The sequence below is a fragment of the Glandiceps talaboti genome, chromosome 3 (assembly GCF_964340395.1).
Source record: "Glandiceps talaboti chromosome 3, keGlaTala1.1, whole genome shotgun sequence".
Lineage (NCBI taxonomy): Eukaryota > Metazoa > Hemichordata > Enteropneusta > Spengelidae > Glandiceps > Glandiceps talaboti.
The window spans coordinates 24,346,097-24,374,053 of NC_135551.1; the positions used below are offsets into that span (position 1 = coordinate 24,346,097).

The window sequence follows — 27,957 nt, forward strand, 5'->3', positions numbered from 1 at the left end:
TGGCTGCCTGATTGAAGTGATGATCACATTGTGTGTGGCTTAGATACCCTGTATGGTGTGCAGTCAAGTTGGGATGTGGATTGTTGCTTGCATAAGATTTTTTTTTATAGTTTTAGGGGAGTTGAATGGCTGCCTGGGTGAGGCGGGATGTTATTGCTTGGTTGGTGTCTAGTTTTGGGGAGAGTAGTCAGAATGTGGGTTTAGGGATGGATGGTTGCTTGCTTTAGATATTTATAAGAGGTGTATGGCTGTCCTGGTTAAATGGTTATGTTAGAATTGGGGTTTGGGAATTGATGGTCACTTGTATTAAAACTTTATGGTTGTAGGGGTGAATGGCTGCCTTAGTGATTTCGTGTATTTATTGCTGCATGTATTATATCTGCAAATACTGTGCAACTTGCTCGGAGGAATGCTTAAAAGTTTGTTTTATGTGTGCTTGTCTATTTAATAAGAGCTTGATCAATTGATTGCTACATACAAATTCCCCATCGTTGTATTTAAGTGAGTACTTAGGTACTTCCATACCATCTAGTATTACCCCCACTGGTCCCTCAGTTCACAAATTTGTCTTGCTATAAGTTAAAATTTTCAATGATACTCTGCGAGGATTATTACACCAGTGTAGAGCTAATGGTAGGGGTGATGTACCTTTGATCTCACTACCCCTAGCTTTACACTGAACTATGTGGTATGATGCAAGCCTTGTAAGTCTAGATTCGTACCAGCAGCAGAGTCATGTATTTATACATCTGTGATGTTCTATACTAGAGTACCGTTACAAGAAGAGTTCATGAAAAGGAACTGTAAATCCACCCTTATATTTAATACACCGTGGGGAATTTGTAAATTTGCATGTCGATCAGTTGCATCAATACCTGCTTTTAGAGCAAATATTACTGCATCTTAGTATGTAGCTTGATATCCAGAATGATTGATTAAGAAAGTACTCTGCAGAGCAAAATGTATTCATGATATGAAATGATGAAAGCGTAATATGCTGCAGATATGAATGACAAGTATATGGTCATAATTCAACAATGTCCATTGTACCATACTCTACAATTACAATACAGTGTCTTTTACATTCTTTATCATTATCTCTGAAAAAACACACTTCATAACATTATACTGTCACCAACCTTTTACCCCTATGTCACGTGTGTTCTTTGTGTGTTCTTTCTCTGTATGTTACTCCTTGAATAACTTGAAATCATAGCTGAGCACATAGTAAGCATATTGCAGGACATCACAGCCAAAGGCCAAAATAAAATTAAACACAATGCCCAATCGTAATTGCTTACTACTACTACTACCACCAGACTTTTACATGTTGGTTGTCATCTCAGTGAAGTATGTGATGCTTTGATCTCCAGGCTTCAAAAATTACAAAATATTATTATATAATATGAACAGAGAAAAATTTTACAAAATAAATGATGGTGTACGTTTTTTCTGCACTTCACAACTTTTCTTATGCTTTTTGTTGTTCATTTCTGTTCCATTCAATGCAGATTTGGAACTTTGGAAAAAACAGTTGTACGATACTTGAGTGAAATCCAAAATAGTTGTAGTAAATTAATCTTCTGTCTTCTAAGGAGGTACATTTGTATTATTTGTACACTAGTAAATACTAGTTGGGCAAACAATGATTAAATAGCAAATGTAGGAGTCAAGAAATTTGTATGAAAATATGTTACATGTAATGAGAAAGAGTAAGATATGTGTGTTATAAGTTCACAAGACTCTTACTGTAGCAGACTATTGTAAAATGCTACATGCTGTCCAGTAATTTTGTTACATCGAATATTTAACTGTAGCAGACTATTGTAAAATGCTACATGCTGTCCAGTAATTTTGTTACATCGAATATTTAACTTTAGCAGACTATTGTAAAATGCTACATGCTGTCCAGTAATTTTGTTACATCGAATATTTAAAGATATTTATAAAGATAACAAATCTTTGAGTGGTCTTAGACTAATACCTTTGTATCGCATGTACACACAGTAGCTTTGAATTGGTGGGAAACCTTACAAAATGCCTGAGAAACTCCGATATATTTCATTCACCATCCTTCACAAAAACACTACCATCATGTACAAGTCTGGCTGTAGTATGTATGCCTAGTCCTTTAATACCACAAGCAATTAGTGGGTATCCCTTTCTTACCCATCCTCTGGGCGTAGTGTGTTAAGGTACTTACTGACTTGCCACAGAATAAAAGTTGCTGTACACTGACACGAGGCTGTGTGTTTTCTGTGCTTATCCATGTTTTGCCCTTCATTCTTTAAAGGAGTCCAGTAACCAGCAGAAACCCAAGTCGGTGAGTTTTCATCCCTCTCAAAATGCATTGTAGGTTTTAGATCCCATTATGAATGTCTTTGTGGAACCCAAAAGATGCAATATATGTAATATCCCCCTCGTACTCTAGATGTGAACACATGAACCCATAGTAGTGTATATCTGTGAAACCCAGAGTTTTGTATATACCCTGTGAACCCATCCTAAGAAACAAGAAGTTTTCATATACTCTGTGAGGCCAGAAATTGTGTACACCCAGTGAATCCCAAAATAATTGTTTATACCCTATGAACCCAGAAGTAACTACACATTGTATGCCCAGTGAACCCAGAAATTATGTATACCCATTGAACCTAGAAATTGTGTATACCCATTCAACCTATAAGTAGCTGTGTACATTGTATGCCCAGTGAACCCAGTAATTGTGTATGCCCATTAAACCCAGAAATCATGTATAACCATTGAACCCATAAATTGTGTATATTATATACCCATTGAACCCAGAAATTGTCATCTATCCTAAGATAGTTCAGTGTTAGGCCCATTGGATCAAAAAGCTGCCATGCTGTAGCAGGGCTAACACAGTGAACCTATAAATGACTGGTTGTACCCAGTGAACCCATTAATTGTGTATGCCCAGTGAACCCAGAAATAGCTGTCAATATTTTGTGAACCCAGGAAGTAGTTGTGTATACCCACAGTGGGACCAGAAATCGAAACAACATACCCTGATTGAATGAAATGGGCAAAATCATTGCAAGAATTTATGTCCACAGACTCCATGTTGTTTGTATGAATTAAAAAATCTGTACAAGTACTGTCTGTAGACATGTGCAATGATTATCAGTATTGCTTATATTTGCATATTCATGAGGACTGCGTTGGTTGCACCATCATCATACAAGTTGATTTTAGAGAACTGAGTTGAAACCTAAATTTCTATTGGGTTTCACATGCCATATCTTAGTCTGTCAAGCATTTACAGCCAATCAAAAAACCTAAAACAGCGAACAAGTCCTCAATGTGTCACCAACTATGCAAGACAATTTCTTTATTTTTAGCAAACTTCTGCAGATAATTATGCATAGTTTATATTGTATAGTTATCTCAGTAACGCTGAATCTTCTAAAAGAGAGCAAAACTCAAAAAAAATGTGCAGCCTGCTGTTTGTCATGAATATGCAAAGTGTTAAGACTTTATGAATTGTACACTGGGCTTCTCCTACTGTTGACTACCATACATAGTATGATGGATGCACGTGAACCCAGCATGTGACCCCTGAACCCAACTTGACCCCAAGTCACTACCATCATTACTTTCTGCACCTTTGGAATGTGAACTAATTATGCTGGTTATGGTGTTCTGGGATGCCTTTTCTTTGGTGGTTGTCTGTTCAGTCTATTGTGGGTAAATTCTGACTTTTTTGTTGAACTCGTATATCGTCTTTGCGCACATATAAAATCAAATGAAAACGCAGTCCTGCTAATCACAATGCATCATGGTCAGACTGTCTTTAGTTAATCAAGAATGAAGACAGAAGTAGTCGCGGTTACCCAGATTCTCGCCACTGGGGGCGCTACTATGACAGCACCCAGATGAGTCTGGGGAAACGTAATCCAAAATCACCTGCACTGAAAGTCAAACAGTACATTTCTTCGCATGAGAAATGGGCTTACGAGGCCTGCTCGATGTAATTAAGATGCATCAGTTGCTTCAGACATGATAATCTGTCGTCAACATACATGTACTTGGATCATTCAACCTGCAATGTTGGACGTGAAGCATTCCCCAGATTGCACTGCTCTGGGAAAGAGATCTGTGCAGGCGTTTTGTGGTTACATTTCTTCAGACTCTTGTCTGGGTGGTCTCATACCGGGGTAGTAGCACCCCCAGCGATGTGAGTCTGGTTAACCGAATCTAAGACAGAAGTGACCAGTGCAGCTGCAAAGCAGTGAAAAAAACTAACATTTTACATAGGTTTTTACATGTAAACAACAAACATACTAATTTAGAAAGCATATACAGAATCATAATCTACCCTTGAGAGCTAACTTTTCCCTTCATCCAATACTGCGCTTTTTCCCCAATAACAGCCCTTGTTTATATTTCCATCCCTTCCTATTTATACTGTTTTTTTCCCTATACCCCATTCCACTTTCTCTAGTAAAATCATAAAAGCACTTCTATGCAGCCTGTTCTTGAACTCTTTGAGGTCTAAGTTATATGTCAAATTTTTTGTGACGTCTTTCTCAGCATGTTTTCAAGGCTTTTTGATATACATTTTATTTTCCATGTTTCACATTATGCATTATTTTCGTATCTCCTTTCGGCTGTCCATGCACATTTTTTTCTCACACTGTTATAGCTTTAATACCGTATCAGATCTAGTCTTCTTCACAGGGCAATTGAAAAATGATGAATGTAATATGTCAAAATTTTAACAGAGATATGTAGCAGAATAGTATAATACTAGTGATATCAGATGATGTGTAAATATCCTTTTGTTTCACTTGGTTCCATCCCTTTTGCTAAGATGGCCTGTAATACAATCTGTGTGGCTAAATTTATCTATAAAATAGCCCCCTCCCCCTCCCTGCTTCATGTCATTTAAATATCATCCAATCACCTAGTCAGCATCCAAACTGGCCTGTGTAAAATTTACCAATATTTTCTCTATGCCATTAACATTACGCCAAAATCAACTTAACTTTTTATAACCACTTTAATCCAAAAATTACTATTATCTTTACTCTTTCAAAACTATCAGCTCCTAAATCCTATAATATTTTCCGTAATTTTTCAGTCATTTCTTCATTAGATCAAAGTTGTCATTTGTAGAAATGTGTGGTAATGTAGGGTTATTCCATTTCATTTCAAGGGTGGTCAAGCAGCAGATTGGAGGGGCAATGCATACTCAGGACATTTTGCAACCCAGCCAAACCCTTCAATACAACCCATGGTGAGCTCCCATATAGCTTTTCAGTCCACCAAATTCTAGTCAGCCAGACCCCCTCCAACTTTGTCCTCCCCAAAAATAAATGTGTAAAAATAATGAGAAAAAATTATATGCAGAGGTAGTAAGACAATGCATGGTATGCCCACCAAAGACTATCACATAATAGATAATTAAATTAAGTCAGCGTAAAAGGAATTGGAGTTTTAAAATTTCACTGTAGTTGTAAGGATTGGTAGCTGTAAGAATGATACATGCACTGAGATATGTCTGAATCAACGTAAAGTTTGCATGCTGCTGTAGACATAAATCTTTTATTTTTGAACGACTGAAATAAGAATGTGATCATGAGAAGGACAAAGTTAGAGGGTTCTGGCTGACAGTTCTTTTTCCATTTATTAGAGATATCTTTTAAGACGGTCTGGTTATGAAATTGGCAATATGAAAATGACATCATTAATATTCTCCCTAAGTTGCTTTTGTTTACCCAGCTTTTTTCCCCAATTCCCCACTGTTTTAGTTGTTTTTTGCATCAAACTTTCCCTAATAGTAATATGAATTGAATACATCGAAGGGTAACAATAGGTAATGTCAAAATGATATAACGAATATCTTATGCTACAAAAGTCTTGAATTGAAGAGGAAAAGATTTTGATAACAACACAAGAATTATGACAAGACAACTTCAAAGGGAAATACTACCTAGGAAATAAAGGCATTTTCATAAACTTTGGGTTCTGCAGGTTCATTTCATGGATTTTATATCACATGACTGTTTAATATGTGAATGCCAAGAAACACCGAATGGGGAATTTTTTTCATATTCGTTGTCCGAGCAGTGGTCCTATGTTGCCTCGTGGGTGACGGCAGACATGTGTATATGTATTAGATGAGCAATAAAGGTTTGTGACTCCTGAGTGCTTACTACTACCTTCAGTTGAATAGTCATGAATAGTAATTGTTCACCTAATAAATATACAAGTCTGCTAACTTCCATGTGGCAACACTGGACCAAGTTGTCAGAAGTGTGAGTGTGAAGCCAGTTTGAATTTGGCGTTTCTTGACAATTGCATGAAATATATGTGATGTGAAATCATGAAATGACTCTCTAGAAACCAAAGTTTATGACTGTGTGTCTCTTTCCTGGACGGCTGTTCCGCTTTAAGAGTCCACATTCTAAGGTCCTTGATTTGAAGTTTCAGAATTCATCTGCAGTTACTAATATGTTGTCAGATATCATCTAGTGCATGATCCAAGGTTGATTAGTAATTATCTATGTTAAATGATCAGTGATGCCATATGCAAATCTGATTATACTGATGAATCATTATCATTGAGGAATATTCATTGGCCTCAGATTGTTCACTACATACACAAGTGTGGTTACACTAGAATTGGATATACAGTGGACAAGCGGAGACCTATTGATATCTATTTATGATAATCATTGTTGCCATATGCAAATTTGATTCAATATCAATGGAAAATAATCCCTGCCCCCCGACTAGGCACTGTATAGACGAGAGGTTATGCAAGGATGTAGTGCACAATCTGAGGCCAATTGATATCTATGTATGATAATTGAATTAATAATTGTATCACTGACCTTACACTGTTACACAAGTGAGGTTATGCAAGGAGTGAGAAATATAGTGCACAATCTGACAATTGACGTTTCTTTATAAGTATGTTAATGAGTATCATTGATGTATGCAAATTTGATGATAATGATTCATAATTAATGATGAATATTCATTGACATTGACAAGAAAGAATGTTTTCAACCACATTTTGTTCTCTTTTTTAGAGAATTTTGCGGGTTTTTTTATGAAGGATTATTTTCGATCCGGTATTAGGTATTACAATCTGATGATTATTGGTGATGATTCATAGAAAAGTGATCTATGTTGACACTATCACAAACATGGACATTTCAAACCCTTCACCACATTTCAATTACATTGTTTCATTCCTGTGATTTGCATATTGTTAAATGACACCTGTGTTACCGCTTGGAAATTTGCATGATGTCAAATTATGAACACCTGTGACAGTACAAAGGTGTTTCTTGTAAGCTTTATGTCAACAGTTGAATGCAAGATGGTTAAGTAAACAGAGAAGGAAAGCTCTGTTATTGTGTATATTGCATGAATTGAATCACCCCCATTTCTCCTGAATATATGTTGTGTTCCTATTGTTCCTTATTATGTGTGGGGTATTCCACTGTGAATGGCACACATGTTTGGGGTAGGGAAGAGGGTATTACCAAATATTACAAAAACAGGATTGGGGGAGGGTATAAATAGGAAAAAGTGAATCGTTCTGTCTTACATTTGCAAGTTCCAATGTTTATTATTTCAGTTCCTTGTGTGTATTTGACGTAATAACTAGGTTGGGTTTTCCAAAACTTTTGTCATGTAATTTTCAGACGGGTACTGGTGGTGTGCGACCAACTGGTGTTATGGGCATGGGTATGCAAGGAGCACCTATGCCAGCTACAGGCATGTTTCCACAGCAACAGCCATTTGGTATGGCCAGCCAACCAGCAGCAGCACCAATGAATGCATTCGCACAGCAACCAATGATGGCACCTACAATGCAACCTACACAGCCCCCAGATCCTTTTGTAAGTCCAATTATTCTCTCATTTATTTCTAATACTCCATCAGTGGTTGTCAGGTACACATGTTTAGATGAAGTGTTTCTTGATCTTGTGTGTTGACAATCATGATACATTGTCATGATTGCAATGTAGGCCTAAGAGTTTCTCCAGTACAAGCTCTGACCACTTTTCTCAATTTGGCAGATTTGCATGACACCATACTTCACTTGGGGAACATCTTTCATAAATCATGCGATTTTTTGTCGAAATCAAATGTTTGTATGAGTGTCCTTAGTTACTGGTTTGATTTTCATAACATGGGACCCAGAGGTACTTGTACATGTGTGTGGATCGGATAACTGCTGATTTAATACAATAGCCTGCAGTGTAAGTCTGTATTGTAAGTCTTATTACTCTCACAGGAAGCATTCACATCAAAATTGATCAATGTCATTTGGTAAGTGGAGGTTGTTGGCTTGCTAGATAAGAGTACTTTTTCAGTAAAAGTGTTGCCATCCAGCAAGTAACACAACAACCTCAAGTTGCGAAATGAATGACTTTGATCACAAATGTATAGTCTTCTGATGAGCAGTTCCTGTTTTAGCTGTAGATATATCATATGCCTGTTTACCTACTCTGTTGCCATTTTCAATAAATATATCACATAAGGGCACTTAAGAATAGTGTTGTGGAATCAACTACGACCTCATTCAGCTGACTTGTGTCACTTGGCAGCCACACTTCACATTCTTGTATTCGCTTTGGCATGCTGGTTTCAATGGGAAGACATCCGTTATTCTTGCAGGGAAATCTATCCCTGGATCTACTCTGTGTGGAATCCTCTGTACTATCTGTATTCCTTAACATCTTATCTACTCTCGGCGAAGGTTTGGGTCAAATCTGAGGACAATCAATGAATTTACACGCCATTTCTTTGTTGTGCTTCCAACAGAAACATAGACTCAATGTTCTATGTTTAAGAAAATTAAGATTAGCAGACGTCTGTCCTGTGGTATCTCATCAAATCAAAATCTTGGCCGTGACTCTGGGTTTACGTTTCTTTACAATGAGGAAAGTTCTACAGATATATTCTTACTAACGATTATTTTTTCCTTTCTCTTATTTCTAGGGAAATTTGTGATATCCGGATTCTTAACAAAAAATTAACGAAAGTTATTCACAAGCTTTACAAGAAAATACAACCAATCCTTGTGAGATTGGAATACTGGTGATACACACAAAGAAGAAATTTTGAAGAGGGAAGAAAGAAAGATAACAAATCATGTAAATTCTGATCCTCCTAATGTCGTAACTAATAAATCTTTTTAACACCCAACATTGTATTTTTAAGATACAACTAAGCAATATCTGCATGGAAATTGATGATGAGTATAAAAAATGCAGAAAGAGAACGTCAAATTTCGAGAGAAAGAAAACAAACGTAATCTTAATATATTAATTACAGTGGCTTTATTTATAGTTATACCATTTATAACATTGTTATTCAATTAAACAGTGGCCAAAATTATGATTTTTTTTTTCCCAGTTTCATTTTTCGTGCATGCATAAAGTCAATATTTTTGTCTAGAGAATTTTCTCTAGTTTACGCAAACCATGCAACATGGTTGTGCAATGCAGTCGTTTACTTTTTTTGAGTGATTATGATGACGATGTTTTCATAGAAAAAAAAGGGACGAAACATTATGTATACTTTAAAGAACTGTCGCCTAATCTTTACAGGTGAATATGGATGCGACTTGTTTCATTCAGCTAGCAAAATTTCACTTCTGGCACAACTGAACTTCACTTGTGCTGCAGTGCCATTGGCAGTATTTTTGTTTGCAGGCGAAATAATAGTTGGCTATTGGCATTTTACCAACATAGCCTGCTGAGAATTCTCACGGGGCCTGACTATATTGGTACGTATTATATCACAAAACTATATCAAATTTTTCAAATAATACTTACAAATCATTGCCATGGAAATGACAAATTTATTGATTTTTGTGGTGGCAGTTTGTGCAGTTTCACAGGAAAATAGTTGCTCTCGGCTCCTCTATTTAAGTTTGCTAGTTGAATGAAATTAGTCAACGTGATGAAATATTTGACATATTGAAAGAGCTGCACCAACCAGCGCATTTATTTGTAATTTTAGTTGTACAATTGTATGATATGGGTAGTCATACCGGTACTGGCTACTGGTTTCATAGCATAATCTCAACTCTCAAACTTAATCTCTGTTATTATCTAATGATTAAGTCATTCATTTTAGTGTAGTTTGTGTTACTCCATGTTTTTTCATTTACCTTTGACATGTTCAGCATTTTCACCTGGTGTATTTTTGACAGCACACAACACGTGTGCACACGTAGATTCATTTATCCAGTAGAATGCAGTGATGAAATACATTTTAAAGTTCTATGGTAAGTTTCCTTCATATTATGAAATGTCCATGTGACATTCATCAAATGCGCATGTGATAGTCAGGAGATGTCCATGTAACAGTCATGAATGTGCATGTGATAGTCATGTGGTGTCCATGTGACAGTCCTGAATATGCATGTGACAGTCATGAGATGTCCATGTGACAGTTAAACAGTGTGCTACACCAATAGTACAGGGTGGAATTTTAAACCACACTAGATACATACCATGAGTGATTTGATATTTTAGAACGTGACATTTTCTTTTCAGAATATCAAATAATTTTCATGATTAAATTGTCCAATGGCATTCAAGATGTTGTGAGTACACATTTGTTTGTCTTTTTAGCCAAATGTTTTGAACTTGAAAACCCAATCAAGTTTGTAGGGTATTAGAAGTGAGATATTGCCCTTAAGTGCCATTACACTGGAATTTGAACAGATGTGTATATGTTCTTTCACTTTTCTGTACAAAAAAAAGATGAATGTGACGTACCGGTAGTAATAAACGTTTGGTCAATTATGTATTGATAAAGATATAGGGAGTTAAATAAACTTGTGAAATGCTATCAAAGCTGCCCAGCAGTGAGGATCAATGTGTGTGGGGAGGAAAAAGCACGTGAGAGTAACGTCATGATGCATTGTTCTCTGATTTAGTAAATATGGAATGTTTTAGGTCAATTTCACTGAGACAGTGTTTGCAATGAATGATGATTGAAATGGGACGATGTTTAAAACAAATATTGATTGTCTGACAACAGCCTACCAGAGGGATGGTTGTTTAGGGTTTAAAAAAATGTCAGCACACCTCACACTTTGAGCAGAGGATGAAGGAACGTTAAACTTCAATAATATGTGACTATTTGAAGAAAATTATACCAAGTGTGTGAAATTGTGAACGAATTGTGCTGTAATTTCATACAGGAGGTAATTTTGTGATTATGATGTGGTGTCTGAAATTGTTTTTTTTTTTCTGTGTAGAATACTTGAGTGTGTGTGTTGGGTCTCATATGAAATGTATTCATTTCTCTATCACAGTGTATGTTGCAATGTATCCAGGGTATTATATAAAGCAATCTTCATTTCTAAGGGTGATGCATGCACCAGTAGCATATGTAAGATGCTATAGAATAATGATGTACAATGTATCAACATTGTTGTACTGCATGTTGTCAACTGAATCTTTTACCCAGTTCACACATTCCTTTTGTTCAAATTTGTGAGTTAAGGCAAAAAAGACAAATGAAAAAGACCCAAGTGTAGTTGACTTAACTTATAGTGCACAATTTTGAAAGGAATTGAAACAAGGGAACAGACTTGATGCATTATGGAAAATTCAGACCCAAACACAGTGAATAGCAATATCATACCATATATAAAAGAGTAGGTTCATCTCCTCTAGCAGGATCTCAATCTCCAATGTTGAAGGATTTCATGTCAGAATCGATATTCTCTGAGATTTCCCCAACTGTTTGTTTTTTCAACCTTTGTGTGCATGTACACTAAGTCCTATTTGAACCTGATGTCAACATAATGGCTGCCCAGAGTAACAATTCTTGGTTGTTGTGTTTTTTTTTAGGCTACAGATGATTCATGAGATTATAACTTTATCTGTGTTGGAATTGGGATTCATTATCAGTCTGAATGTCAGTGTAAATGGGTGTGAAGTCTGTCTGTACAGTATTTTGCAGTGACTACATTTTGTATAGATTGACAACATATTGTCTAGTTTGTATGGCTATCTGTAGGACCCAAAAGATCCTACTTTAGAAATCAGTTATGTTGCGTCACTTTAGACTGCCGGTGGTCGTTGAGGGCGCTAAAAATGTTACAGCGCCATCAACGGCATGTACTCTCATGTTGCGTTTTATAGTACATGTATATGCTGCTGACATCGTGCATTCAGGGTACATTAAGAAGCATTACACTTAGTCTTCCTTTTGTGATCATTTCTTTCTGAACATGTATTTTATGTGAATTTTGAGAACTCTATACCCCAGAAAACTAGTTTGGACCAACTTTACTGAAAGAAAGAAAAATTGGGTTTGTAAAAAAAAAAAAGAGTGTTGGAACCTGTGAAGTGAAAATAAGTTTTACTAGCAGAACTATTTGGATAAAGTCACTGCTAAGTTTGGCAAAAAAAATCGACTCTTATTGAAGAAAGTACAATGTATACTTGAACATTTATGTTGTAATCCAAAATAGATGACTTGTCTCCAAGTGTGTGTTCAAACAGTAGAAGCAATGTTTGCTTCTCATTTAGACTAAGATGCAGCCGTTATTGGCGCTACCTCTGTTTTCACATCGTGTCCTCGCAATTCCCTAGACTCGCCGTTGGGAGCCCTATCCTAGTATCGCCGACTTTCAAGTTGCTTTGGTTGTCGTTAAACACCTGTGAGCCCTCAACGGCGAGGCTGTATATAAACAGACACTCTAAACGTGAAGTGATGGTAAACGAACCGCCAGAAACGATTGCATGCTAGTCTGTTTGCTACCGAAAAATGGGAGACGTCTGTCTATAAAGGGTAGCACACATTTATTTCTGAAAATCAGCGTGACATTTATGTAGAATTTAGAAGAATTGTAAGGCATATTCCGAATTGTTGGATGTCTGTGCTGTACATGTGTGTGTACATTGTAGAAATTGAACAAGTGGAGTACAAAATGATGGTTGTGTGATTGCCAAGTCCAAGATGTTTGGTTATATAAACGCTGTAATAACGCAGTCGATAGATCGTTGCTGTATGTATGGTGTTATTAACTTTTTCTTTTCATATCTTAGAAAGAATGACTTGATAAAACAGAGGTAATTTTTGTAGTAAATTCTGTTTAAAGGAGGAAACACAGGATGTGTTCCCGTGAATAAAGTATCTGTATCAGTAAATATCCAAAAAAATGTGTCGATTTTTTTTGTTGCTGTTTGTTGAGGAACCTCTGCTGAATAATGCTGGAAGTTCATCACAGCGCAGTCACCTTTAAGATTGGGAAACTGGTTAGTCTGTTTACCTCTGGCGACTCTTGCCGTTGATGACTCCACCCCTCCCCCTCCCCAGCAGCAGAGGGGTTGAGTCATCAACGGCAATTGTCTGGGTAACTGAGACATGGACCATAATAAGAACGAAATGTTTAGTACATGTACAACTGCCCTCAGATCGTCGTAAACCACACTCTTTTACGGCACATTTCGTTATTTTGCAGTGTCGCTGAAGAAATAACAGCTCTGGTTTGCGATAATGTTGCCCTCAGTGTATGACTCAGTAGAGATACGTTAAGAAATCAGCTGTGCAAACCATGGCGGTATGTAAGGGGAGGACTTATACCTCCACATGCAAACTGCGAACAATGTCTTTCTCTATGATGTGAGCTGTATAGTACTATCGGTCATTAAATTTGTATATTAACCTACACCTGCAATTAATACAAGGACAAATCCAAAGGGTAAAAATCATTGAGTACCTGACAACGTGTGATTTTCACAAAATTTGTGAAATATAGGAAAAGATTAAATTTCGACAAGTGGTCATTACAGAGAAACGAGAATCCAGGAAATGTTCGATTGCCATAGTATAACAGGTTAGGAATAGTGTACAATAATGGAAATGCATTATTTCCATGCATTTGCCGTGTATGCATTTGAACGCGGTCTTTCACATGCTGCACGCACCTTGCAGTGCACTAGCCTCTTTACGGCGCTTACGCCTTTTACGGTAAATCCCGTTTAATCTCCCAGTCCCATGTGACAAGCTAGGGTAGTAGACCTAGGTGTACACGTATATATGTATTTCGGTGGAGAGAGCTATTTGGTATATATATAGCTCTAGACTCTATAGAGTCATATTTAGAATATTATTCATCTTTAAATGTTCTTGAATTGGATTGAATTTGACAGTCTGTGAAAAGTGAGTTAGTAGCGTTACTATAGCAACGGTTTGTTTATATTCAAGCCCGGTGATATCATATCCACACCGGTGTTTCCCCTTTTCGTCACGCACGGGAGACTATTTATACATATTACCTTCTATATATGGGTCACTTTCACAATCGGCACCGAATGCAGCAGTTTGATAGAAAACAGTGTCTTATATGTAAGAACATCTTATAGGAAAAACAGAGCGTACCTTGTAAACAAAGCATCTGAATTTGTAAAGTATTAATATCTACAATTTACCGCCAATATGTTTTCAGTACGCTCTGTGACGGCGATGTTGATTTTCATGTACATGTACAGCAATATGATGTTACTGTGTTCAACTGCGTCAGAGCCTTCACCAAAGGATGCTGAGACAAACGGTAAGTATTTTATTCCAATTTGTCTATGATGTGGCCTCATTAGAACCCTGGTAATGCATTCACATTCGACAAAGGTGTTGAAAAAAATGGCTTTAATAAATTTAAAAGCCCGAAGTCACAATTTATTTCAACACTGCGTGTACGGGAAAGTCCCCGGCATTAGCAAACGTTTTATACCGGTTCGTGCGCCCTCTACGGCCTGGTACGGTGGGTTTTTTTTTAGGCGAGTGGTACATGGTGCATGTGAAAAAATAACTTCGGACATGCCAAGCTCACTCACGGAACTAAACAGAACAAACCGCGCGACTATCTTAGGAAGTAGATTTAAATAAAGAAATCGAGCCGAATTCACTATCAGATTTAATCAGAGAGAAATACCAATACTTTTATAAATGTCCATGGAAGCACAGGGGCGTGTAATATTTCATAGATTGTTGTTTTCCAGGTCTACAGACTAAATATGACAACCTTTTGATTATATATTCCCACATGTATTAAGGGGAAGGGACTATTTCTTGGCCTGGTAGTATAGAGATTGATACATTTGTAGCAGCAAGATTCGTACGATATTTTCCTAAGAAAACGGCATTCTAAGCAATAAGAAAACAACAATCTATGAAATATTACACGCCCCTGTGCATACATGGAAGAGGTACGTTATCGTCGATGTAAAGGACTGTACATGTAATATGGACGTGTTTTTTTTATTTAACCCTTGGGCAATATACATGTACAGTGAATTAGTCTTGACGGTGTACATCGACATATGTATAATATACAAATTTAAATCCAAATTGACCAATCTTGGGCCGGAATGAATAAAGTTTCATATTAATTAATTAATCATTAATATTGATACTTTATTTCATAACGGTCATCACACGATTCATTAACATGGAGAAAGCATACTGTTTAACTGAAGTACGGATATACTTGAAACCATCTATGCGTTGAACTGGTGTGTGTTGGCCAATCTATTGTACATAATGTGAACATATAAAGTGGTCAATATATAATACTACTAATGTGATTCGTTTCAGGATCAGCGATGAACGACACGGCAGAACGCAACAGACAGAACATAAATGATACCGCAACACAGGGTAGGTAAACAGACATTAAGTTGACAGTCACTTCACAGCAGTGTACTGTCATCAGCCATAGAATTTATTTATCATTATTGGATTATTCTCTTGCAATACCTCGTCGAGTCGTCCTCCTCGCTCTCCGATTTATCTTGTTATATTGTTGTATACATTTCCGCTTTGATATATTTTTATTGTTTTAATTTCTGACAATCGTAATGTAATTTGGTAACAATATACTTTAATGTTCTTGTGTAAAAATAAATAGTCTTCACCGACTTGTTTTGAAACTGATTTAATATTTATATTGTTAATCTTCATTAAATACTAGTCATCATACAGAATACATACTTCGGTCTTTAATTTCTTTTCCTTTCTTTCAGGAAACACATTGCCTATTAAGTTCGTCCTTTTCTTGGTATTAGGAGCAGGAGTTGTCCTCCTGTGTATGATTGGATTTGCATATTGCTCGGCGTATTTCTGTTTCAAGAAAAACAATAAAAACAGTGGCGAACAACGTGTTAACAACGAGGGTGTACCGTACGTGTGAACTCAGTGTGAACTTGATATCCGACGATCGAAATGCGCCCTCAACGGTACTTTCGACAGAGTGAACTACTAGTATTAGACACGTGATACAGAATCTTCTTTCACGTCACGTATATATCACGTGTAGAAAAAAAGCCCCGATGTCTAGAAACTGTTATTGCTACCGGCGTCTGTCGATTTCTTTGGAAACGATGTTAAAATGTAGACGTGGTAAAAAACTACTATTGAATGAGAATCCATGTAAAATAGTCAAACATACATTGAAGTTGACGTATTTACCATTATATCAGTCCTTTTTGTGCAAATTTCGAATATATCATTTTACATGTATATATCACTAGATGTAACTCTATATTCAATATTTATAACTAGACTAATATTCATAGGCAGTAATTATTCATGTCGATTGGTACTATATATATTTACAACCATTTCAGGAATATTAAAATATGCATACAGTTGAGAGAGAGAGAGAGAGAGAGAGAGAGAGAGAGAGAGAGAGAGAGAGAGAGAGAGAGAGAGAGAGAGAGAGAGAGAGAGAGAGAGAGAGAGAGAGAGAGAGAGAGAGAGAGAGAGAGAGAGAGGGGGGGGATTTGAGAGAATATGGTGTGTGTGTGTGTGTGTGTGTGTGTGTGTATTTGTGTGTGTTTGTGTGTGTGATCGACTACACATATTTGTATAGGCTACAGTGTGTTTTTTTTATTAATAAAACCTGTGACCACTGATGTCATATACAGTTGCATCTATTCTTCATGTGAATGCATACAAATGTAAATAGACGACAAAGTGGTACTCTTCTATGTGCAGACGACTAACAAGTGCTTGCATTACAATGTAATTGGCCTGGGCATAGTAAGCTTAATGCTGTTTTAAATCCCCTATAAAGTATAGCTAATTATAAGCTTACTACTAGACAGAAATCAGTAGTCAAAATGCAAAGTCATGCAAATATAAAGTTTGTTGTTGAATGCATATAAAATATATTTTTTTTCAACTAATGAATTCACGATTCTGGCAAAAACAAAAATGCATTTTCAGTCTGTAATATCTTCAGTGACAACCCACTTCGTCTTTTCGATATACCGAATTAATAATCACACACTGACACAGTACAATGTGACATTAGATTTCGGTCGTGTGATGGCGCCTTTCGTTGGGAAGGCTCGAAAGGAAATGGCGGCCTCCATGAGGTATTTTGCGAGGTCTCGTGCGAAAAGGACTTTTCTTTCTCCGAACAGGTTACAACCACCACATATACAATGTTCATCTAGAAATGAAACATTCAGGACTTACGTGACATGTTGTACATGTACAAATGTTAGAACAATTAGTGGACATGGTAGTCAGAGGTGGAATACTTTGTCGTCTGCAGCGAATGTTAAAACGAAAGATTTTGACAACAAACTGAGGACAGGACCATCGCTGCAATATTTTCTCGCCAATTCTAAAAATCAGGAGAAACCAGAAGAAATAGAAAATTTGAAACAAGAATATATACCATACGTTAGCAAGGGAACCATAGCAGGTCAAGGGAGAAAAGGTAAGGTCGTATCCCGAGGTCATGGTTAACTGGGTCATACATGTTGAAGGCATGTTCAAAGGCACCAAGGAATGACAGTATGACAATGTCCGTGTTTATTGTAATCGTGAACCCCGGGGTTCATATATTTATGTTATCTTTTATTAGATGTGATGGAAAACAAGAGAAGACTCTGAAGAGATGTTTGTGTTAACACCTTGAGGCTTGACCAAGTGGTAGTCGAGCATACTATTACTACCAGTGTATTTTCCTAGTAAAGTTTGAATTTGGAAATATTTTGGACTGAAATTAAAATGCAAAACTTTCATTAGCTCTTGCTGGCAGACATTGTCAGAATTGAGTCCTGACTAATTTACTCTGTCTAGTCTGCAAGCAGCACTAAAGTTTTATACATCGGTAGCTGATGATAGTTTAGATCTTGTTCTCAAAATACTAAAATATTGGATATGACATTGAAATTTAAAATTGTAATTTGTTAAATGATACAACTTTAACAATGAAACTTAAATCTCAATTTACTTTATAATAGTATACCAACAAACCTTGATTGCCATAATGTGTCTTTATACCATGATTGTGTGGCTAATATAACTGTGGTCATGGAAGCTTTGGTTTTCTAAGATAGACACAAACTAAAACTGTTGTCGCAACATGTTGATACATGAGTGATAAGCTATTGAATGCACATTGGTTGAATTATAGTTTCAGTAGAGCGACTCGCTGAAAGCTAGTTCCATAAACTTGCAGTGTACTGTTTTGGGACTTCCAATATTTACACTATCTAATATCTTGATCACAGGGTACACAACAGAGGAACTGCTATCACCCACTTGTTTAATCTACCACATTGAACAACAGTGGTTTTAGTTCGTGTCAGTTTTTAGTAAAATGAAACTGATTACCAGAGTTGTTAGACTGTAAGATACGTTGTGACGTTCCGCCCTCACCGCTGTCCTCTTGGGTTGGCCAATGTGTGAGGGCGCCCAGTCATTGCGTACCTTACAGACTGCAGAGTTGTATATACCATTTCAACTTCCACTACATAGCCCTAAAACACAAGTTGAAATAAATGTGTATTTCTCTTTCTTATGAATCAATGTATAATATACTTCTGGGGTGCTCATCAGACAAAAACTTTGTTCGGCCAGGACAAGCTGTCCCTTTTTTGGACAGTATTATACTTCTGTATTCTCAACTGTGAAATCTGAGTGACATCGCATTTAGGGCCAGCACAAGCAGTGAAATTGTACAACAGTAAAAGTCCCATTTTGGATTTGGGATTACATTTCTCCTAGACTCTCACTTGGCTGGTGTCACAGTAGCACCCCCAGTGGTGAGAGTCTGGGTAACCAAGACTAGACAACTAGTTAACTACAACAAAAATTGCAGTGACCTTTGACCCGATGCTATGCTAAAGTCTGGATTAATTGACTTTCTGTTTTTCTTTCAGTACATTTTGAAACATATGGTTGTCAGATGAATGAAAATGACACTGAGATTGCATGGTCTATCTTAAAAAATAGTGGATTCCAGAAAACAAACAGCATACAAGAGGTAGTGTATATGTATATTGTTGGATTTGATTTTATATTTCATTTCTGAGTAGCTGTTACCAGCAGTCAGCCATACCATTATATCAAAGGTGTGACTACCTCCACATTGAGGGACACCCTTTTGAGTTGACAGGATTATGCAGTATCATGTCACAGCTGAGTGAGATAATTGCTTCAGTTTTATCCAGTGTGTGAACTTAAGGGAAAATGACTACTGGTCATAAGGACCGACATGTAGCAAATACTGCTGGTCCTTAAGGAAAACTGCTGGTCCATACTCAATGCAGTTCACGACCTATATTTATATACCCTCCATTTACAGATTAAATGATTTTGAACTTTAATATGATACAACATATCTTTAGATATACTAAAGTAAAGGAGAGTACAACGAATTGTGCACTATCCACTATTATTTCATAAAATTTCCACTCACAGAGTCAACAAATAACTTGAAAGTAAATTTTGATTCACTACCAAGTAATATTTGACTCTATGAGTAGATATTTTCATTTGTAACTATGAACCCAGAGACTATGAATATTCATTCTCGCATAATCTATTCCTATAGACTATAGTGGTCTGAGACTGAATGTATTCATTACACCATAGAAATACATATCCATAGATTGTAGATAATATGGATGAATGAATCATTAAATATACATTATCTGCAATCTCTAAGAGATCACAGTCCTCTCCTTCCTCTCTGTACGATTCACTAAATTCTGAATCACATATCCAAAGTCAGATTCCTCGTCTGTGGCAACAGCTGATGTAGCTTTCCAACTCTTAGCGAACGTAGACCCACAAATTCATCATAGCAGAAAGTTTTGTCGCATAACTATCCCTCTTGAAAACTGTGTATTCACTTTATTTCAATTTCCATCCACAAAAGTGACACGGAGCGGTTTCGTCTGCCTTCAAATATGTACTGAAGCCCCCCCCCCCATAAAGCCCTACCCGTATACCATACAGTGGTGTATTGAGTATCGTCTCTGACTCGACTGTTTGTGTAAGAAATCTGACCATGATGAAGAGAACTATGGCTAAACATGTCTTACAATGCAAGTTTTTTTGACGTGGGAGCGTGATATGGTAACTGCACTGTAATGTGTCATCCACTATATGTACCCGTGTTTGGCATGATGCAGTAATTTTCCAGATACAACAATGGCAACAAATATGCAACATTTCTAAGTTTATAGGTTGATTACAAGACGACAGGACATACATTATCATATGCATCAAATTGAAAGCAATCAGACTGCATTTTTTTTTACTGTTTTACAAAAAGAAAACTATCGTACTGAAGATATTTTACGAAGTGTACCTGCCTTCTTTATTAGTTAAAACGCCATTTTCAGAGTAGTTTATATGTTTTCTGTCAGTTTGTTTTGATCATGGCCACACACATGGGGAACTCCGGTAAATTGATCGGGAAACCCGCTAACATTTACCGGCTTTTATCCCAGCCTTTAAAAAAACAGTGTCTGTTTAAATTCGTCTCCTTCTTCGGAAGCTCATTGCTGCCTTCTAAATATCGCCACATACTTTATAGATACAACGTGGAACTGTGTCTGTCTCAAACACATCAATTATCATGGTGGGAAAAGAGGCATGCGCTGAATGCGTAAAATGGGTCTGAATGTCAAAGACGTTCTGATTACTCAAGACACAAATAATTGGAGAAATTCGGTCAATCATGTGTTTGCTAACATAATTTCATAAAGTAAATGCTGTATGCTACGTCATATGTAGACATGATATCAACATTGACAACAACACGTAGCGAGCTAGCTCTGTGTAGCTTGACTTGAACGAGATGATGTCGAGAGTAAATAGGTAACACAAGATCAGATTCATGTAGGTAAAATTGGATATATATTTGAATAAATGTTATTATTTACTCCAAATTTCAGTCGGTCATAAGGACCGATACGTTGTTGTAATTCTGAAAAACTGTCGGTCCGAACGGAAATCTGTTGGTCTCGGGCCGAAGGACCGGCGTTAATTTCGCACGCTGGTTTTATCTGGATATATTAATATGTGATCACTTCCTACATGAATATGTATGTTTTTAATTCAAACTAAATCAGTAATGATGATTCATAAATTGGCTTTGTCGTGAATTTTTACCAAATATCTCTTTGATTGACTTTCAATAGACTAAAGCCTGACATCTGTATCCAAATCCAAATCTAAGTCACTTTACGCTTACTACTTGAATTGAACACTAGAGGGCGCTATAGTTCATAAAGATGTATGATCACAAACATTTCTGTAACTTTTAAATATTTTTACTTGTGTCATACAGGCAGATGTCATATTTGTAGTGACTTGTGCTATCAGAGAAAATGCAGAACATAAAGTATGGCAGAGACTAAATTATTTACAAGCAATGAAAAGAAAGAGAGGTAAATCACAACCACAGCTGAAAATTGGTGTTCTTGGTAAGTATATGAAATAATTTAGATAGTTAATAACTGTTCTTTTGATTGTTAAGTTTCTAAAGTACCAACCCCAATTACACCTTGGCATTGTATTGCTATAGGCAACATTTGTGTTTCGCCATCTTGAACGCCGCACGGGGTTGTGGGATTGCTCTCGCAATGCGCACCAGGAAATCTGGAGACGACCGAGGGGGTGTAATCAGTCGAAAGCCATCTTTACTATGGACAACACCATACGAATACCGCACATTGATTACCGAATTATTTTGAATTTCAGTAAAAGTTTGAAGCGACAGCCACTCCAGTAGCTCAATTTCATTGTCTTGAATGTACTAAGAAGTTTTTTTTCACTGTACGTCGTCATACAACTAAGGAATTAATCAACACGAGTACGGCTGTAAATGCTATTTGTAGCATCGCCGTATCATGTGTTCCGTTAATACGGCGTTATTACTTCTGGTAAATTAAGCACAATTTCGGTAATATTTCTTTGTCTACATGTATGTCATGATTTCAACATTTTACTGCTATATTTTGACGAAATATACGGAAGCGAACGATCACGCACGAAAACATGAGTGAGAGAAATTCCGATTCAATTCAATCATTGCATGGCTTCATTGTCAAATATACTAAAAAATAAATTTATATAATATATACATGTATAAATATTGTCTCACTATAGTTCATTGCACATTCATGTTGTAAAACACGTACAAATAGAGAGCAATACGACATCAGAATACTGATTGTAAGTCGAAAACGCGTCATAAAATGATGTAAACAGTATTCAATTACCGCTGACACAGTCGATCACAACACGTCCAAATCGCCGATCGTAAAAAAATGTCTTGAAATGACGACGTTCGGTGAAAAAAAAATCTTGGTACATTAAAAACGATAAAAAGAAGCTTATGGAATGGTTATCTCTTCAAACTCTCACGGAAATTCAAAATAATTCGGTAATCAATGTGCGGTATTCGTATGGTGTTGCCCATAGTAAAGATGGCTTTCGACCGATTACACCCCCTCGGTGGTCTTCAAATTTCCCGGTGCACATTGCGAGAGCAATCCCACAACCCTGTGCGGCGTTCAAGATGGCGAAACACAAATGTTGCCTATATTGAATTATCAAGGACCATTTTCCTTCATAAAAGTACCATGGAGATGCCAGGGAGATTGTAATGTTTGTAGCATGTCCACTTTGCCTATAGTTTCCATATGTTCTGTAACTTATTCACGAATAAGAAAGTTACTTTACACAGGCTACTTAGAGAAGAAGGGTACCTGTAGTGTTCAAGTGGATGCAGCTATCTTGAAGTGCATATTTGTTTCCTTTGATTCGAATGAAAATGTTTATCCAGATGTTGATAGATTACTAAGTATTTGTTTGTAAGTTTAATCCACATTTTCTAAAACAGTGATAGACATTGATGGAGTTATGATACAAATCTTTTAACATCAATCACAATAAGCAGGGGGCGGGACACAACAAACAGTAGCCGTTGTCCAGAAATACAAGTCAGATGAGTTTGTGTTGGTAAACGATATGACTGCTAGAATAGTATAGAAAGTCTACTCTGACCAAGTACGAAGAAATGAGATAGATAGAAAAGCAACAACAACAAGATTTGGTGTTTGTTGCCCCTTTTGCCGAAACACTGATTGAGTTATCAAACTTTGACATTTGTACAGGTTGTATGGCTGAGAGACTCAAACATGAAATCTTAGAGAAGAACAAAGCAGTGGATTTGATAGCAGGACCCGATGCTTACAGAGATTTACCCAGGATGTTAGCAGTGACAGAGTCTGGACAACCAGCTATCAATGTTATTCTATCCTTAGATGAAACATATGCAGATGTAATACCAGTCAGAATGAACACAGACTCACCATCAGCATTTGTGTAAGTATGCTCTCCCAGAGTAAAAAAAAAGTTATGAGACATAAATATGGTGTGTTGATATTTGAAACTGACTGGTGTGAGGTTGTTTCAGGTGTGGTCACATATATGCATTTCTTTGGAGGTGTACATTATGAAATCATGGATTGCTACTTCGGACAAGAATTTTCCTTCCATTATTCTTTGGAGATAACAGACTGGTTTTCATGTGCTATTTGTTACATGCAAATTATTTTTTGAGAGTGAATATAAGTAGTACTATAACATCTACTTTGCCAGATATGATTGCTGTTAGCAATATTTATCTCTGTTCATACCTCAACAGAACTAAAAATTCTGTTAAAAAAAAGTGTTTTTTCTCCACTGGCCCAATCAAAGTATTCAGAAGAATGTCTTCATTGTCAATAATTTGAACTCGTTTGTTTGTAGATCTATTATGAGGGGATGTGACAATATGTGTAGTTACTGTATTGTACCATTCACCAGAGGTAGAGAACGAAGTCGTCCTATCAGTTCTATTGTTGATGAGGTGAAAGCATTGTCAGATCAGGTCAGTTTGAAACATCTTTGTCTCTATTATGCCTCTAGCATTTCTCTGTGTTTTCTGTGTGTATGGATATGGATCTCTTTTTTAACAGTGTTGGTGTACTGCACTGCAGTGAAAATATCACTAGTATGCATGCGCTCCAGTGCAAGTAATCTCTGGTACATATTTAATAATATATGTTATGTTTACAGGGAGTAAGAGAAGTCACTTTACTAGGACAGAATGTGAATAGTTATAGAGACACTTCAGAAGTCATGTATTACAACGGTACCAGTAAGGAAGAACTTACAAGTAACATCACTAAGCTAAGTCGAGGATTTAAGACTATCTATAGAGCTAAGAAGGGTGGATTAAGATTTGCTGATTTATTGGATAAAGTGTCTCAAGTTGATCCAGAAATGAGAATCCGATTTACATCACCACATCCAAAGGACTTCCCTGATGAGGTAGGTATATTTAATAAGTGTTGTTAGTAATACAGTAAATATATGAGGTATGTATACTTATATGTGTTGTTAGTAATATAGTAAAGACAAAGTAATGGTTAAGGGCCTGGTATGGTGCAAGTCTTGGAGGGTATTGGCCTTCAAGCCCAAGCTTATACCGTACTCTTGAAAACACATTGCACTTTTTGAAATAATTCTGATACAAGTATGTTGTGCAGCAACAAATACAGTTAATTTATGAATGTTGTTTGTTTATAGGTTTTACAGGCAATCAAAGACAGACCTAATATCTGTAGACAAATACATCTACCAGCACAGAGTGGTAATTCAGAAATATTGAAGAGAATGAGAAGGGGGTAAGTTTTTGCTAGGAATGGCTCCCATTGATTATTACTAGTATATACAGTAAAACGCATATGGACACTCAATTCCATAGTTTTCCATTCAGGTTTGGGACTATGTAACAGTGTTATGTTGCACACTCACTATCACATAGAAGGCTTTCCCAGTCAGTTCACAGTCTATTCCAGAGTCACCCATGCCTGGCAACACATGCAATGTAACACCTGCAGGCTCTGTTTTGAGTAATCGTCCCCAACTACTCAAGTCATTACTTGCTATTACTATTCCTACCTCCAACCTTAACATAATCCGAACTCACTAGCTTTGATACAGATATGTGCAATTAGTCAACTGTTCTACATTCTTTGGTTTAGTTCATTTTAGCACAGTTTAAATAAAGTGTTTCACAAGACTTGCAAGAGTGCAAGGCTACACATTTTGCGGTATCCTAGCATGTGCCTTGTGTGTGTGTGTGTGTGTGTGTGTGTGTGTGTGTGGAAAAATGGTTGTTTCACTAATGACTATGACTGGAATAAAAAGCTCTATGTAAAGATGGCAATGATTTGATTGTTAGAAGTACAAAACTAGCAAACGGCATGATTAAACATTTTAACTTAATTCTCGTCAGTACTTACATTTATCTCTCTGTGTTTAGGTATACAAGGGAAGCCTATTTGGAACTAGTGGAACACATTAGAAGTGTTATACCAGACGTGTCATTATCCAGTGACTTTATATCAGGATTTTGTGGTGAAACTGAAGAAGCTCACCAAGATACATTGTCCCTTCTTAGACTTGTCAAATATGACTTTGTGTATGCATTTGCCTATAGCATGAGAAAGGTGAGTCAAGTTTTAATGCTTTACTAGTTTTAACTGGAGTACTATTTTTGCAATCAGTCAACCAACAATATATTCACTAAAAAATTATGAAAATACCAATAATTAGATATAATACATGTTAATTAGGGGTTGATTTTATAAACAAGTAGTGTAGTAACTAGTTGAAATTGACATCGCAGCCGGTGCTGATTTTAGGGTGCGGACCCAAAAATCAATTTGATTGGATTTATTATACCATATTATGTATACAGCAACACAAATGTACATTTACCCACAGGGTATACAGTACAGTCTTGGGTGTACAATGTTAAGATTAAGTCATGAAATCTAACAAAATATTTTCAAGAAAATTGTTGCAGGTAGTACAGCTTTAAATGTACGCTAAAAGATGTGTACTGGAAGTGTGTATACACAAATACCACTGCATTGGTTGGCTGATCCGTTGACATATTCATGTCAACTTGTCACATTGATTATTTAAGTTTGTTTCTGTCGTTATCCTGTTGAATGTGATCTTGTCAAAGTAATACATGAGTGTATCATTTTGAGTCTAATTTGCAATAATTTATACAACAGAAAACCCATGCTTATCACAAGATGGAGGACAATGTACCACATGATATAAAAATACAACGATTAACAGAAGTAGTGGATATATCTAGAGAAGAAATGGCTAGAACAAATAATACTAAGATGGGAACTCAGCAATTGGTGTTAATTGAAGGGGTAAGGATCATTATTTTTAGTTTAGTATATGGCATGTTCCATGTAAGCACTGCCTTGAGTAGGCCATAGTTATATGTCCTGTCTGTATAGATATGGTATGTCTGTATTCTGCCATATGTATGGTTGGCATGCATAGATGTTTTCTATACACATTTAAGTTAATGTATAATTGGACTTACTGTCAGGCATGTGTAGTTGTATTCCATGAAGATAAATGTTAATCAATAAACAGTACTGGGATGGTATCACTGTTATGTTCAATGGTGAGTGACATCCCACATACCCTGGCCCACACACTTCCACTTCAGCTGTTCTCAATATTAGAAATACTAGGATTTGCAAGGATTTAGTATTTTTGTAATTATTTTTTTTTTATTTTATGTAAACTTTATTTTACTTTAAGAGGTTTACCAGTCATGACACTGATAAATTTTAATCTTATTCAGCCAAGTAAGAAGTCTGCTGATGACCTAGCTGGCAGATGTGATGGTAACACCAAGGTCATTTTACCATATATGGACATACCATGTGATAGGGAATCATCCAATCATAGACCAATCAAAGTTGGAGACTATGTTGTAGTTTGTGTAAGTTGTGGATTAATTACCTGTTTGCTATCAAAGTTGTTTTGTACAATTTTTTTTCAAAATTTCATAATCTCTGTAGCATTTGTGTTTGTTTGTTTGCATAACAGAAAATCACTGGGAGCAATTCCCAGCACAAAAAATAATTTTTAAAAAAAGAAAAGAAAAGGAAAGTTGAGAAATACTCAAAACCTCATATATGTGTTGGAGTGTATGGACATCAGGATAAGAACTACTCCATACAAACCTAGAATTGAATTACATGAACTGTGTATCATACTATGACAGAACTCTATGGTGCACACTCGAGATATTTGCACGAGTGCTTGTGATGTTGTGTGTGGCTGCATCTTCTCCAGTATAGCAAACAAACTAATACACAGTTTGGTGACATCACATTTCCTTCTTCATTTCAGATACATGACACCAACTCCCAAGTGTTGAAAGGTATACCACTATACCACACATCATTACAGGACTATGCTAAACACAGAGAAACTCAACCATGTCTACAGAGACTTCGGAAATCTAACCTTCCATTTATGCATTATGCTTACTTACCTGGAGTACAGGACCCAGTCACTGATAGATGATAGTACATGAATGATGAAATGTAAACATGTCACTTTGTAAGACTTAACCAGGAATGAAGCAGTACATATGTTTGCCAAGAGACTGCAGTTTATGGCCAGTTTACAAAATTTCACACAATAATATTTTGACATGATAGACAAGCCGAAAATATACAGGTGCTAGCTACAGATTATTTACATGTTATACTTTCTGTAATATGTTGTGTACTTCTAGACTGTACTTGA

The 27,957-nt window shown here is 36.5% G+C and overlaps 2 protein-coding genes across 11 annotated transcripts in view; both read left to right on the plus strand.

Annotated features, from left to right (window-relative positions):
• The window catches only part of LOC144433454 (phosphatidylinositol-binding clathrin assembly protein LAP-like), a 78,658-nt gene extending 65,497 nt beyond the window's left edge, over positions 1-13,161 (plus strand). For 5 of the 10 annotated variants that reach the window (XM_078121776.1, XM_078121773.1, XM_078121775.1 and 2 more), the window contains 4 exons: positions 2,294-2,323; positions 5,180-5,260; positions 7,683-7,880; positions 8,986-13,161. In XM_078121776.1, coding sequence (XP_077977902.1) covers positions 2,294-2,323; positions 5,180-5,260; positions 7,683-7,880; positions 8,986-8,997 — 321 coding nt within the window. In that variant the 3' untranslated portion in view covers positions 8,998-13,161. The remainder of the gene's footprint in view (positions 1-2,293; positions 2,324-5,179; positions 5,261-7,682; positions 7,881-8,985) is intronic. The other 5 variants (XM_078121781.1, XM_078121782.1, XM_078121777.1 and 2 more) reach the window with 3 other exon arrangements.
• Positions 13,162-14,454: 1,293 nt separating this feature from the next.
• On the plus strand, positions 14,455-27,902 carry LOC144433252 (mitochondrial tRNA methylthiotransferase CDK5RAP1-like). The gene is made up of 14 exons (XM_078121561.1): positions 14,455-14,569; positions 15,610-15,672; positions 16,038-16,194; positions 17,526-17,743; positions 19,194-19,297; positions 21,614-21,749; positions 23,445-23,655; positions 24,082-24,202; positions 24,391-24,645; positions 24,904-25,001; positions 25,643-25,829; positions 26,406-26,555; positions 27,002-27,142; positions 27,556-27,902. Exons 1-14 carry the CDS (start codon positions 14,455-14,457, stop codon positions 27,730-27,732), a joined length of 2,133 nt encoding a protein of 710 aa, XP_077977687.1. The 3' UTR covers positions 27,733-27,902.
• The last annotated feature ends 55 nt before the right edge of the window (positions 27,903-27,957 follow it).

Excerpts from the sequence above, each read along its gene's own strand:
- LOC144433252 (XM_078121561.1), top strand. The coding sequence starts at position 14,455 with ATGTTTTCAGTACGCTCTGTGACGGCGATGTTGATTTTCATGTACATG. Across the intron at positions 23,656-24,081 it reads GACTCACCATCAGCATTTGT|ATCTATTATGAGGGGATGTG; the intron begins GTAAGTATGCTC and ends GTTTGTTTGTAG. Across the intron at positions 25,002-25,642 it reads TTGAAGAGAATGAGAAGGGG|GTATACAAGGGAAGCCTATT; the intron begins GTAAGTTTTTGC and ends CTCTGTGTTTAG.